This window comes from Artibeus jamaicensis, unplaced genomic scaffold, assembly GCF_021234435.1.
Source record: "Artibeus jamaicensis isolate MK-2021 breed Jamaican fruit bat unplaced genomic scaffold, CSHL_Jam_final scaffold_369, whole genome shotgun sequence".
NCBI lineage: Eukaryota > Metazoa > Chordata > Mammalia > Chiroptera > Phyllostomidae > Artibeus > Artibeus jamaicensis.
This window is the reverse complement of record NW_026522042.1, coordinates 11,408,735-11,423,625: the sequence shown is the minus strand read 5'-3', so window position 1 is coordinate 11,423,625 and position 14,891 is coordinate 11,408,735. Positions and strand designations below refer to the sequence as shown.

The following is a 14,891-nucleotide window of genomic DNA, read 5'->3' as shown; positions in this document are numbered from 1 at the left end:
AAATACCAGAAATATGTGAATCTCAACTATAATGTATAGCTCTTTTCACAAAGGATTTTGAGTACTTATTAGTACCAAAAAAACTGAAATAGGGGATTGAATATTTTTGTAATATTAAATTTGGGGTAGAGCAAAGCATATTCATGAGAGCAAAGGAGATCACAATGACCAGCTGAGAATACAACAGTGAGTGATTTACTATGAGTCTTTAAAAAAAGGTTTTAAAACCTTTATGAAGAGTTCAGACTATATCCAAAGAATAAAGAAGAACCATTTTCTTTAACAGATAGGAGACATGATCAAATTTAAGTTTTCTAAAGACTGATAGAGCTTCAGCATGAAGAATGGCCTCAAAGGGAACAAAGCTGGAACTATCTGTGTGGTAAAGGGCAGGAGGAGAGACGAGTGGTGGTCACTACGCTGATTCTGAAGTCCCTGGGACACGGCCCAAAGAACCTGCTCAGGAAGTCGCTGGCTACCCAGGGTCAGGGCTCGGAAGGCAGACACACACACAGACTCAGAGTCCTCACCACATCAATGGTACTGAAACAACATCAGTATGAAATCTGGAAGGGCGAGTGTGTAGAATGAGAAGCAAAGAACCGTGGCTGACCCTGAAAAATACCTCCTTTTAAAGGAGAGCAGAAAAACAGGAGGAAGAGAGGTCAGCAAAGGAGACTCTGACAGAACAGGTGGGAGGCCTGGAAGAGAACTCAGCAGGATGCATGGAGTAGAACCCAGGAGAAGCATGTGTTTTAAAGTGGAGACAGAGAACAATTAGAATCCAGTGCTGCCAAGAGGCCAAGTATAAAATTAAGAACCTGGGAGTGTGCGTGGAAAAGTGGGGGTAGGAAAGAGTTCAGTGAGTTGAGGAAATGAGTACACTAAACGCAGACAATTTATTTAACAACTTTGGCTGGGTAGCATAAGCTATGATATATCAAAAAGATGGAATTATTTTACAGAAAAGAAAGAATACTAATACATATAACAATACAAAAGAGTCTTCCAAGTATATAAGCAAAAACGAGAGACAAAAGTACATACTGTATAATTCTGTTTCTTAAGGTCAAAAACAGGCAAACTCATCTACGTGATGAAGTTGAGAATCACGGTTACCTCTGGGGGGAGTAATGACTGGGAGCATTGGTGGGGGCTTTGAGGGAAGCTGCTGGGTAATGGGGCACTCAAGAGTCAGAAAACTTTAGTTTTAGGAGCGTTAATAAGCCTAGTTGTTAATGCATGTGAAAAGCTATTGTCTCGGGAACTGCACGTACGGACCCTCTGACTCCAGGAGACCACAGCAATTGGACTCTGTGCTCCAGGCGAGACCCGAAGCAATCAGGGTGGTATGCGAGCCGTTGTGCTGAGGGAGAGACATGAAACAGGACACAGATGAAGAAAACCACCAGTCAGTGAATGAAAGGACGTTAGGGAAAATGCTGGACTGCAGCTTTTATCGGATTCACCTCCTTCCCTCACCTACGTTTTTGCCCTGTTACAAAAAGGCTGGCTGGAGAGGAAATGTAAGACGGTCTGTTAGAGTACAAACCCACCATCTTCTCAGATCGAGGGCCATCTGAATAAAGTGCCCATACAGATTCAGTCCTTGGCTTTGCTTACTGGGTCTCACAGGTGACAGGCAGCACAAATGCCAGCTTTGCCAGTTTCACGCGGACATTGTTAATGTTCTTTATCATCATTTGAGTGCTGGTTACATAGCTGGATTCACTTTGAAAAATGTCAACCTAAACACAATCTGTGCATTTTTCTATACTAGTTTATACTTCAGTTAGTCTCTAAAACAATTTAACTGTGATAAAGAGCAGATCATTGAGGTGGAAGATAGAAAGCTGGAAAGGGCTGGGATTTGAGAGACTTGTTTCTTTTGTTTTAAGAATGAAAGGATTGTGCACGCTTTGCACAAATACAGGTGGAGTACAGGTAAAAAGGGCTGAAGAGAATGGTCCATATTTCAGGAAGAGGGATTAATTTCAATAGTGACGCTTCCATGTTTAGCAGGGAAGGAAAGATGGGTAGGTAGGAAGGCAGATTTGTTGGTGAGGAGCTAACACACGGGCCATCTGATGACTTCTGTTTTTACTGTGAGGTGGAAAGTGAAGATGTTCGAGCCGAGAGGGCAGTGTTTCTAGGGCATGAGTCACGAAGGGAACCCCTGAGGTCTGAAGCACGTGGAAAGGCTTGCTGTGCAGAACAAAGAGCACACAGACCAGAGAAACAAAGGAGCGGGGTCTGGCAGCGTCGAGGGCCCAGGTGAGTTCAACAAACATCAGCTCACAGGGGCACTACTCTACTCTGCTGCATGACTTCTCTTGCAAAGTTGAAGACGTCTAGTTTTAGAGCTCAGCGGCCTGCAGTGTCTAAAATGCTCAGTAAACAGTCAAGGCTGAGCCTGGAGCAGAGCAGAAACACAAAGCTGTAGTGGGCAGAAAAAACCATTTGGAATGCATCCCAGGTCGATGAGAGCATGGCTATAAGGAAAGCTGCGCAGGGAGAGCCAGGTACCAGGATGACCAAATGTGGGACCCCAGGGGACATTAAGGTTGAGGAAATGGACCACTGAAACGGACCCCAGGAAGGAATGCAGAAGGCTGGGCTAAGGACACCAGCACCTGGGAACAACGATGCCCTTTGCAAGAGCAGTTTCCCACAGTCATGGGACTGGAAGAAGACTGTCAAATTGAAGGTCAAGAAAGAAAGCAGTAACTGGAAGGGAATGGTGACAGGGGAACTATTTATTCTATTTTCTTTTTCTTGTTTGTTTTTTTCTTTTCATTGCTTTTAAGATGGTAGAGACTTGAAGAAGCAGAAAGGCAAAAAATAAAAACTTAAAGAGAAACAATAAGTGACATGAGTAAATTCTAAAATATGAAGGTTCACTGAAAAAAAAAATCAATTCTCTTTTTACTTCAGCCAGAATTTGGAAAGTTTTACTCTTCACTGCCACTTACCATGTTAGAAACTGTGAGGTCCAATACACTACCCTCCAGAAAATCGGCATGATTCCATCAGGAATATAGCTCCATGGCTTGAAACATGGGTGTTGGCTGTCAAATAACAATTTAAAGAAAATTAAACATAAACGATGACTAATTACATTAATGACACAATCATTTGGTATATGGCAGTTTATTTATACCCAGATTTTAAATTATTGACCCCAACTTATAAAATTTCATGTAAAACTTAAAACCCAAAGCTGACTGGCAAACTAAACACACACACACACGCACACACACACACAGACACACACGGGAGAAAAGCAATTTGAGGACTCAATGTTCACCTCATAAGACTAATAACGAAACTGTACCTAAAAACAAACGTGCTGGGAAATTAAACCTCTGACATGATTACCCTTAAAACTGATGACTGCCTTTAAAACACATACTCACCCCATTTGTGGGGTTGGTTATTCAGGGTAAGGGGAGCAGGGAGCAGAAAGACATTAGGTAATTAATTCCTGGAAATCAGAGCGCTAACTAATCAGTCACTATAGCACAGCTCCTCTGGAGATACATGCCACACCTATGTATTTTTTTCTGTTTGAACTTTCTGAGGATACGTGTGCCTGACCATCAGCACTCAGTCTTCCTAGGCTGTGGGGCAGCCTTCTGTCCTGGGGCTTCCGATAATAAACGTACACTACTTCTCTCCTACCTCCCACACTGTTTTCTCATAAGACCCACTTATAAAACCATGTTTAACACTTTTTTGAAATAAAAAGTTCATTTTTAAATTAAAGGGAACACACACACACACAAAAAAAAACATTAGGATTTTTTTTCACTTGGAAGTTTGATATGAATTCAATACAACGTTTTGATCATTTGAATTTTACTCATTCTCTTTGTAAAACTGTAACAACTTCAAAGGATATGCAATATACAAGGAATATTCCCAGATACAGAATAACCTCCTTGTGCTTTAATACACAGCCTTGTATATTAGGCAAAAGAGAAAATAGTATTGCCCTGTATTATAGCTCAGAGAGTGACTGAGAGGAAAGACAGTTTTTGGAAGTCACATTCTTATAAGGAGTAGAACCAGGACTAAAGAATCGGGCCTTCTCCAAGCTTCCCGTTAGCTACTGGAAGGCCTTGTGCACCAATAAATATTTCAAACTGATTTAGTGACTTAAACTGATTTAAGATTTAAATTTAAACAGACTAAATGTAACTAAAAGTCTACTAGCAAAGGATGGAGGGGTGAGTAAAGAATGAACATAAACTTTTATAAATATAAAATCCAGATAGTTAAAAACTGACAATTTTTAAACAATTTGGCTTCTACAATATGGAAGAAGAGGAGGGGGAGGCGAGGGGGAGGGGAGAGAAAGAAGGGTAGAAGGGGGGGAGGAAGGAGGAGAGGGAGGGAGGGAGGAAGAAAAGGAGGGAGGGAGGGAGGGAGGGAGGGAGGGAGAGAAGGAAAGGAAGGGAGGGAGGGAGGGAGGAAGGGAGGGAGGGAGGGAGGGAAAGGAGGGAGGGAGGGAAACAAACGGAGAGAGAAAGGATACCTTGGAGCTGGGGTAGCAGTCCCGTACAGTCCTGAGCCATTGCTACTCTCAGGAGGGCTTGAGTTGGCAGCAGCATGTTTGCACCGGTTGTATATCGTCTAAAGCAATGAATACGTGGTTTAAAAATGAAAATCGAAAGGTTACCAAGTCCTTAAGGGAGACTGGAGGGTATCAACCTATCTAGCGTAAATCACCTTCCTGGTTATGCTTTCTAGTGACCAAATTAACATAGTAAGATTTAAATTCACAATATAAGTATAACTTTACATAATTTAGCTGTCTCAGGACCTAACATATCTCAAACATGCTGATTACAACTGTCTTTTAAATTGTGAAAATCAGCTTCACCTCTTACCGTACTAACATCCAATGGCAGTATGAAGACAATAAGAAAGCAGAGATACCAAGCTAGTAGGGTTCCAACAATTACAAGTCTATGCTGTTTCTTAAAGTCTCCATATCGATGAAGTAGAAATAATGCCAGAAAGAAGACAAAAACAATCTCGAGTCCCAAAGCCGCACCACTCATTATTGGATGTTCGCTCTGACTAACCAAAGTAGTTCACGTACAGGGCTGGATCATATCTGCAGAGTGACACAAATAATGCAGTGTTAATACAGAAAACGGCCACTTGGAAACTTACTAAGTACTGTTTATTAATGTGTGAATAAATTCTTTGGAAAATTGTCAGGCTTTACAATGAACTACAGATAAGATGAAAAAGATTAATTTCTACCCTCAAGTTCTTAATATCTTACTTTTAAACATATCTTAAAATTTTACATAAATTGTATCTCCAGGAAAAAAGGTATTTTAACAAAGATTACATCACTTTTAAAAACAGTACAAAATAAGAATACTAGATATGAACAGTTTCCGTACAGAGTCATTTGGAGCTTGACCCTTAATGTTATACATCCCAACTAAGCATTTTACCCAAACACGCTGCTGACTAGACCCTAGGGAGTTAGAGATTTCATAAAATAGTCTCTAAGTCACCCACAAGCCATTACTTAAAATTCTCTTCTCCAAGAGAGATGGGGGGAGAGATGACAGCGAGAGAGATGGAGAGAGACCACTGTGTGACAGTATTTTTATTCACTGCTAATCTCATCTAACAGCTTTCAGAACTTGAAACTGCCAGTTCATTACTGCTTCACAACATATACTTAGCACTTTCCATTTGTCTATATAAATCTTATTTTCTTTAAAGAAAGTTACCTTACCTATTTTAGACATATAAAAACTTTTCAATGATTATTGAATAAAGTCATACATTGAAAATATTTTTATTATAAATGCTGGTAATACAGACATAAGCAAATGTTTTACTTGCTGTATCTCTACTCATAAAATACTTGGCCTTTGCTAACTGAAGGCAGTATGTAATTTTCACCTTTGTAAAAATCAATGTCGGATATTTTTTAAAAAACTTTATTTACTTATTTACAGAGAGGGGACGGGAGGAGAAAGTGGGAGAGAAGCATCAACGTGGGAGAGAAATATCAACCAGTCAATTTTATTCAGGACTATATCTCAAGTCTCTAATATAGTGTCTGGCATAGAATAGATATTAAAAATATCTGTTGAATAAATGAATAACATTACTGTATACTTGTATACTACTTTTAATTACTGCTGGCTTCAAAGGCAGCATAAAACTTGTTATAATCCCCAAAATTGATTTTATAAATACTACAACTCAAAAGGCTTAAAAATATGTTCCTTACTACTACTCAAAATTTCAAATTTCATAATCTATTAAAAAACTTATACCATCACAAAAAGAATGAATCAGATCTCATTTTGAAAAGCAGATTAAGTGATTAGGAAGTAGCTTGATGTAGGATGCTAAGGAAAACCATAACCATCTTCAGGATCTAGCTCTTAGGAAACTATTATTCAATATGAATTAACAAAATTAATACCTGAAAAGTACTTTAGGAATTTGTCTGAAATTGTCTTCCTGTGCAAGGAAGGTGATGATCATTAAAAAAAGACTATCAGAGAGTGGCCAGGAAATGCTAAATGAAGTATGGCAGAATTGAGTGATAGAATATTACTGAAGTACAAGAAATGGTGCTTTTGTTTTTTGGGTTTTTTAAAAATGTTATTTATTTATCTTTAAAAGGGAAGGGAAGGAGAGAAGGAGAGAAATATCAATGTATGGTTGCTTCTGGTGCATCCCCTGCTGGGAACTGGCCCCTGCTGGGAACTGGCCTGCAACCCAGGTATTTGCCCTGACGGGGAATCGAACCTCGATCTTTTGGTTTGCAGGCCTGCGCTCAATCCACTGAGCTACACCAGACAGGGAGAAATGGTGTTTATTAAGAATATTTAATAACATTACTACATTACCATAACACTAATTGAAAAATAGATCCACACATTTTTACATAACATGCATAAAATGAGTAAGACAACAATCACACATATGTAGATATCAATAGTAGGTGGTACAATTAGGGGCATAAGCAGACAACAAAATCACAGTTATAAATATGCAACTAGCTAATACACGGGTTTTTTTACAATGTTTCATTTTTTTGTTTGTTTCATTGCCAGTACTTTAAAATGTTACAGATGAGTGAACAGAACTAGGGACCCTTTATTCTGGTGATAAAGACATGATTCGTTTCATCTCTTCCCCTACTCACTAGTCTCCTACTGCTGTCATAAGCAGCTACTGTAACATAGTGGCTTAAAGCAATACCCGTTTTTCATAGTTTATGTGAGTCAGATATCCAGGTCCAATATGGCTCAATGAGTTCTCAACACTGAAATTTAGGTGTCAGCAGGCTTGTATTCCTTTCTGGAGACTCTGGGAAAAAAATCTAAATTCATTCAGGCTGCTGGCAAAATTCAGTCTGTTACAGTTACAGGACTGAGATCCTTGTGGGCTGTCAGCTGACCTTTGCCCTTAGCTCTAGAGGCCTTTCTCGTGTGTTTGCAAGTGGCCCTCTATATCTCTGAGCCCGCAACAAATGCTTGCCAAATCCTTCTTGTTCCAGAAGTCGGACTTCCTCTTCCACCCTCAGCTGAGAGGAAGCTCTGCTTTTAAGGGCTCATCTGATCTCCCTGGGCCCACCTAGAGGACTGAATCCTATTTACTGGTTCCAGGGATTTAGGTATGGAGATACCCTTAGGGGTCTATAATTCTGTTTACCAGAGTAAACATTCTGTTTCTGTTCAGGTTGAACTCCTGTTGCCTTGTTATGACACTAGGTTAGGTCTAGGAGTCCCACGAAATTGGAGATGAAAATTGGGGTTTCTCTAACCTGAGATGAGAATAATAATAGTTTCAAAATCCATATCTTGACTTTGCACCTAAATTCAAGTGAGGACTTGTTCTTTTGTTTTTTTTTTTTACCGTCCAGAATAACAACACATTCCAAGGTTCCTTATGAATTTCTAGAGCCTTTTTTGTTATTTCAGCTGAATAACTTTCTGCTCAAAGTAGGGATACCTTATTCTCCATCTGATTTAGTTATTTGTATATTAAATTCATAAAACAATTGTCAAAATCTAATAAAATAAACAAAGATCAACCAACTCATTTGGCTTATAAAAAAAAAAAAAAGAACTCATTGCCAGAGATGGCAGCAATTTGGTGATATGTATGAAGACCTTTAAAAGGGTACATACTGTAACTTTGGTCCTAGCAATTCCTCTTAAAATAACTTAAAGCAGGGGTGTCAAACTTATTTTCACCAGGGGCCACATCAGCTTCGTGGTTGCCTTCAAAGGGCTGAATGTAAATCCAGCTCCTTAGCAGTTCAGGAGTAGTTCCATTCATACAGTCCTAACATGATTTCAGCAGTTTGAAGGCAACCGTGAGGCTGATGTGCCCCTGATCAAAATGAGTCTGACGCCCCTGGTTTAAAGAAAAACCAAAAAGGGAACAAAAATTTATCTACGATGTCACTTTTTTTTACAGCACTGTTATTGAAGCATGAAAACAAAGAAACAGCTTAAATGTCTGCACTAAACAGACCAGGAAGTCTTAAAACTATCCACTAGTCTCATCGTGGTCCGCTGCCTCTTGAATCACTAATCCCGCGGGCCTGGCCAAGGCCCACTGGAGTGGATCTGCGCCCCAGCCAAGACTGCCTCACAGACACACCCCACTGCAGAAAGTGACTGGAGGAGCCCGCTGACCCCACCCTTCTAGGGGAAAGTGAGATCCAGAGAACACTGCAGAGGAGTCAAAGGGATTCGGTGGGCTCTGGGGGAGGATGCAGAAGAAACACACACAAAATGCTAACAATGATTGTCACACAGCAGTAAAGAGTTGACTTCTACTTTATTCTTTGTGCTTTCTTGTGCGTGTTTTTAAACAATGACCATACATTATTTTTTCATTACAAAATTATTTAAAAATCAACATAGTAATATGAAGATAAACTACATAGCAACTAGAAAATGAAAATTTTTGCTATGGTGTTATTAAGTGTCTAAAATTAAAATACAACCCTGGCTGCTGTAACTCACTGGATTGAGCACAGGCTGAAAACCAAAGGGTCGCCAGTTCAATTCCCAGTCAGGACACATGCCTGGGTTGTGGCCCAGGTCCCCAGCAGGGGCCATGTGAGAGTCAACCACACACTGACGTTTCTCTTAACTCTCTTTCTCCCTCCCTTCCCCTTTCTCTAAAAATAAATAAATAAAATCTTAAATAAAATGAAATACAAATGTTTTATTTTACCATGGTAAACATTGGCTCCAAATCCCAACTCTCTAATTAATAATTGTGTGACTTTATGCAATTGAAACTGTTAAATGAGGATAATTATCCCGCACAGGTTGCTATGAAGGTCAATTGAGACATAAAAGTAAAACACCAAGTGAGTGCTCCGGACACAAAGCAGGTCTTCAGCAAACCCTTGTTGCTAATCTCCATCTCCATCACATGTTGTGCTTCTAGAAAATAACTAGTTGCCTCAGTGGTCTCGAAGCATAGCTTTACCCTATGTTCTTTCCCCCCTCTCCTCCATAAAAACTATGCTTTTTGCTTCATATTTTCTGTGGTTCCGACATCCTGGGTCCGCCCTCATGCATATAAAACAAAAACTGATCTTCACTCACAGAAATTGCTCCCCTTGTCTCACTTGACAAACTGGGATTACGTCCCAAGGTCTGCAAGGCAGCCCAAACAGCCTCCCCTTCCCCAGACCCTTGTGAAGAGACACAACACCTCTCAGAGCCACGTCAAGGAGGTGCACTCGACATACAGAAAGACATTGCCCTTCTCCTAGAATATGCACAAAACAGAGGTGGACCGAAATGGATCTCCTCCTGAACTGGGCACATGGTCAGCTGCGCAAAAATCTATTCAAAGGCAAAAGACGAAACAGGCCTCTGACAACAACAATAGTTCTTGTAATAATATTCTTCAAATATAAACATGCTTAGGCTAAATGACAAAATTTGGAGGCAAATCGACACTGTCCTATGTGATCATTAACATCACGGCAGTAAAAGTAGACTTTACTCAAAATCAAAATGCTAATTCATTCATTCAATGAGATTCAAGTGCCTGTTATGCAGGAATAGTCTACCTTTCAAAATACTGATTCCGAAAGTCTTAAACATTTAAAATGCAACTCATCTTTTACCAATCAAGATACTGTACAATATTACTTTCAAATGTCTTTCATAATTACATGTTAAGGTTACTGACTTGGAGTACTGTTTCCTAAGTTCTTTATGGTTGACAATGATTTTCCAGGCTAAACACACTTTAAGTGGAAAATTTAGAGGTTAAGGCAATTTTAAAATTTGAAGTATTCCAAGTATGTTCAAAGAGAGGAAGAGATAAGGAAAAGAAGGAAGGAAGAAAATAAAAGAGGGAAGGAGGAAGGGAGGGACTGAGGGAGAGAGAGGTGGTAGCAGCTGAACACAAAAGTTTTTGTGTTCTGTTACTGAAGATACTGAAATTGAATAAAGTTTCGAAATAGAACCCAATGATTCATCAGAATCAGACTGTGTTACCTTAAATATGTATCTCTACTCAGCTGTGTGAAATAATAAGTAGGAGCCATCTCAAGATCCTAATAATGAAAAAGAACCAAAACTAAATGTAGTAATAAAAGTCAACAATTCTCTACACCCCCAATCAAAATGTACATTTCCAAAGATAATCACTATTCTCACATTTAAAGATTTCAGATACAGGAAGAATTCACCTTAGAATACAGATAAGACTACTTACTGCAAGAGAATGTCATCTCCACTTCAAAATGCTACAATCCTAACAGCTGGCAAACCAACCAGGTGAACTGAATTCTAAGGTGTGACAAGCCATTCTGAAGAAAGATGGACACATAAAACCGGTTTCATCTTTGGCAAGGCAGATGAGGGACAGGTAGCAAGCAACCATGTAACCAGGTAGGAAGAAAACAAGTGGAATTGTAATGGATTCCTAAAGACTTTAGGTAAAGAGATTGTAAGACTTATTTTGATAATTAGAGAATGATCTTTAGAATCCTTCCTAATAACAAAATATTTTTTAAACAAAGGAGGAGCTAACAGTTAGTGTGTGTTTACTAGATTACAAGCATGCTTTACTGAATCAAACTTCATAACCCAGCAAGAAAGGACGCTAGTATCCTCGTTTAATAAAGGGGAAAACCACAGAGGCTCAGAGCTGAGATTCAAACCCAGACAACCCTGACTCCTGAGCCTGGCTCACAGTTAAGATCCTGCACAGTCTCCCGTCCAGACATATCTTCTTAATGGAATTCAAACTGTTTAAGTAATTTCTTTTGTTCAGTTTTCAGAGTGAACAAATGACAAACATTCTGCTGTTAATTATTCCCTCAGGTAGAATGCTATGAAAGTCATGTTTAATATAGAATTTAACTAAGCCTCTTTACCTTGCAGGTAACACTGCCATTACTTGGAAAATATATGACTCTAGCCTACATGGGAAAAGTAGAAAAGAAAACAGAGAAAATTAGAATTGGGAAAGAACCCTTCTTAGTCTTTTGTTCCCTTAAGCTAAATGGCATTTTAAAAACTACAGGAATCTTAAGATTTACCTCATGCTGTGATGGAGCTAAGGAAAAACACACACCCCTTCTATTTCAATAGAATCTTTTTCATATTTAATATTCAAGCACATTAATATACTACTGAATATAGATATAGCTTATAGTCAAATGTAACTTCCAGTGATTTTTGGTCCCTCTTGTGCACTGATCTTGTAACTATGTTCTTCCCCCTTGTATGATAAACACGTCCCAATTTACAAAGTCATTTTGTATTCTATCTGAAGCTTCCAAAGAGTACCAGAAATTACTCTAATGTCATTTGTAGATATAAAAAATATATATATAGTTCATCTGTCCTAGATAATGAGCTACTAATTCTACTTGTGGAAATATGGTATACCCCTCTCACTGAAATGGGACATGGAGTGTGCTGAGTAAGATTAAATGAATAAAATTAATCAGCCCTGGCTGGTAGGTGTGGCTCAGTGAGTGGACTGAGCACCAGCCTGCAAACCAAAGGGTTGCCAGTTTGATTCCCAGTCAGGGCACAGGCCTGGGTTTAGAGCCAGGTCCGCCATAGGGAGCGCTTGAGAGGCAACCACACACTGATGTATCTCTCTCTCCCCCTCCCTTTCCCTCTGTCTAAAATTAAATAAAAAATTTTAAATAATAAATAATAAAATAAAATTAATCAGGAAAATAAAATAATGCACATGAATCACAATACAGTTCTTAAAAACATGACACATTTATCTGCACGAAGCTAGTAATTTCAAGTCTTCAGTGGATAGAATTCCCTGTATCAAACGGAATCACATGTAGTAATTTAAACTTTTGTTTACTATATATATAGAGAGAAAAGCCATGATTAGAAGGAATGCAGAAAAAACATATTCCCATTTTAGCAAGCGAAAGTATTCTGCTACCAGGGTAAACTATTAGTGAACTATCTACTCCAGAATTTGAAGACTGATTTTCCAAGCCACGGGCTGTCTCTGAAGTCCTTGTCAGGACCTCACGTTCACCAATCCGTGAGTTCTCTGAGAACTGGAAATGTCCCCTAGCTCTCAGGCACTGCGGCTAAACTCTACCACAACAACATTTCTCATCTTTTAATTTAGACCTTCCTGCCTTTAAGACCTGTATCTAAATGGCCTCTCCTAATTACTTTATAGGTCAAAACGTTATTCTTCTCATCACAGCATTTTAAAGTTTTTCAGGTGCACACTTTCGCCTCCATGAGCTAGTGAGTTCCATCTTGCTCCCTTTCCTCAAGGAGACTGTAACTATCTTCTGTTAAAAATATTTTCTCTTATGACTTGCAATTTTAAGGGAGAGGATGTAATTTCAAACTAAGGCAACTACTTTCCTCTTAATCAAAGTAACATAAAGGTAAATTTATGCAGGAAAACCACAATATTCCACCTAAAAATATTTTCCATAGAACATCAGTTTAATGAATTGAGCATTCCACCTACTTATCCTCAGCCTCGTTTCAATCCAAACCAACTTGTGAACCGATCCCTTCTTTACACCAATTTCACCTACTTTCAAGAACTACAGGTGCGTGAATACATTTCTCTATCAAGAAGCGGCATTTACTTTTCAAGCTAAGCACCAGGCATGAAAAATATCTCTTACTTGGGCAAGGGAGTTTTAATTCCTGTATAAAGTGAACCATTAAAATAAGGTGTGTCATAGTGTACTGATGTAATTTTTGTGATGACGCTGGTCTGCTTACTTGTTAATAAATCCTCTCCATTTTTATCAGGGTTGCAATTTATTCCCCCTCTCTTCCACGGTTTTGCCAGGTCACGGTTATAGTGTAGTTCGCGCAGTGGATTTCGCGTGGTCATCCTACCTGGAATACGGCACACTCGCACTCTAACCGCCTCCAAACTCTTCTCCGGGGAGACAGGCTAAAAGCCGCCCCCTTACAGGAGGCGAGGCAACCAGACGCAGCGGGTAGAACGAAAGCAACAGAATGGCTGCGCTGGTGGCCCTGGCGTTGCAAGCTGTAAGCCCTTTGCAAGCACAGTCACCTCATCCGTTCCGGCGCTGGCCTTTACGAGCCTTGTCAAGGCTGCCAGGGGATGCGCCGCTTTCCCACTACACCCAGCAGGAACCACTGCGGTTTCCTGCTCCCCTAATTAAACCACCGCCTCCCGTTCAAACTGCGCTTTAATTTACAAAACGTTGTCACACGCGTCATTTGATTCGACCCTCCCTCCAAGCCTGTGAGAAGAGCGTAGTGCCTCTTTCACAGACGACGAAAGAATCTAGTCCACAGACTCGGTTCTACAAGGGCCGCAGCTTCCGGGCGCGGGGAAGAGCAGGTGCGACGCCCGCGGCTCGCAGCCTTTCACCTGGCGGGCGAGGCGGATCACCGCCTCCACTCGGGGGTTGGGGACGTGGGGCTTGCCGCGGGGGCGGCCGCCGCTGGAGGTTCTCGGGGTCCTCTTTCTTGCCACCGGCGTTGGGCCCCAGACCCCAGACCCCAAAGTGTTTCACGCGCCTCCCCACAAGTTCTCACCTTCCAATCTCGCCAGACACCGTCTGGATGGATCGGGAAACTCCGCCTCCACCGCAGTGGTCCAGGGTCTGGGACCCACGCTCTGAGGTGACGATGGTGCCGGTCACCAGAAGGCCTTCGGGCTCCTGGGAAAGGAAAGCCCTATCCCAGTCCAGCCGCTGACATGACCAAGTCAGCCGAAGCACCGCCCGCTTCCGCTTCCCCGCCTACCCGGTGGGCGGGCCAGGCCCGCACCCGCGGGGGGTTGTGGGTATCTGGAAGGCGAGCTGAGCTGCCAGGAAAGGAAGTAGTAGAGAGCCACGCGAACTACGAGGCAGGGCGGAAACTACATTTCCCAGCAAGTAGCGGGGCCGCAGGCGGCAGCCGCGGAGATCAAGTAGAAGAGCCCCGCGCGCGCGGTTGGGATGGAACGTTGCTGGAGTTGGCGGGGCTGGTTGCTGGGGGCCTGAGCCTCACACCCTTGGACCGCTGCGCGCCAAAGCGGGAATCTGGCTGGCGGGCAACTCTGCAATTAATGCACGCATTTAAAATCCCAGAATCACTGGACGCCATGCACCGGTAAACCGATTACAAAAAGGGGCAGAAAAGATGAATGGACCGTCTTAATTCATTTAGGCCACAAATATTGCTACTTGCTAAAATTGTTGCTAATGCTGTAATGTGAATGGTTTCTTAGCCCCTTTTTGGGAAAGTGTGGATGGATGGATGCTTTAGTTCGGTAATCAGAATGTGGTTTTATCTTTCTGTAGTGGGCTTTCCTGCTACTGTTGGGAATCGCTGTGTGCTTTCTCTAAGTCTTTCCTTGTCTGTTCCCTCCACCTTAAGAAA

At 41.1% G+C, this 14,891-nt stretch overlaps 2 protein-coding genes across 5 annotated transcripts in view; one reads left to right on the top strand and one right to left on the bottom strand.

Moving 5' to 3' along the window:
- LMBRD2 (LMBR1 domain containing 2) overlaps nt 1-14,261 on the bottom strand; it is a 38,885-nt gene extending 24,624 nt beyond the window's left edge. For all 3 annotated transcript variants that reach the window (XM_037128971.2, XM_037128972.2, XM_037128973.2), the window contains exons 1-4: nt 14,064-14,261; nt 4,893-5,122; nt 4,538-4,635; nt 2,973-3,068 (exon numbers count right to left, since the gene is read on the bottom strand). In XM_037128971.2, the coding sequence (XP_036984866.2) occupies nt 2,973-3,068; nt 4,538-4,635; nt 4,893-5,066 (368 nt within the window). In that variant the 5' untranslated portion in view covers nt 5,067-5,122; nt 14,064-14,261. The remainder of the gene's footprint in view (nt 1-2,972; nt 3,069-4,537; nt 4,636-4,892; nt 5,123-14,063) is intronic.
- Nucleotides 14,262-14,393: 132 nt separating this feature from the next.
- The window catches only part of SKP2 (S-phase kinase associated protein 2), a 30,504-nt gene continuing 30,006 nt past the window's right edge, over nt 14,394-14,891 (top strand). The window contains exon 1 of one of the 2 annotated variants that reach the window (XM_053657404.1): nt 14,394-14,621. In XM_053657404.1, the coding sequence (XP_053513379.1) occupies nt 14,578-14,621 (44 nt within the window). In that variant the 5' untranslated portion in view covers nt 14,394-14,577. The remainder of the gene's footprint in view (nt 14,622-14,891) is intronic. The other variant, XM_037129047.2, reaches the window with a different exon arrangement.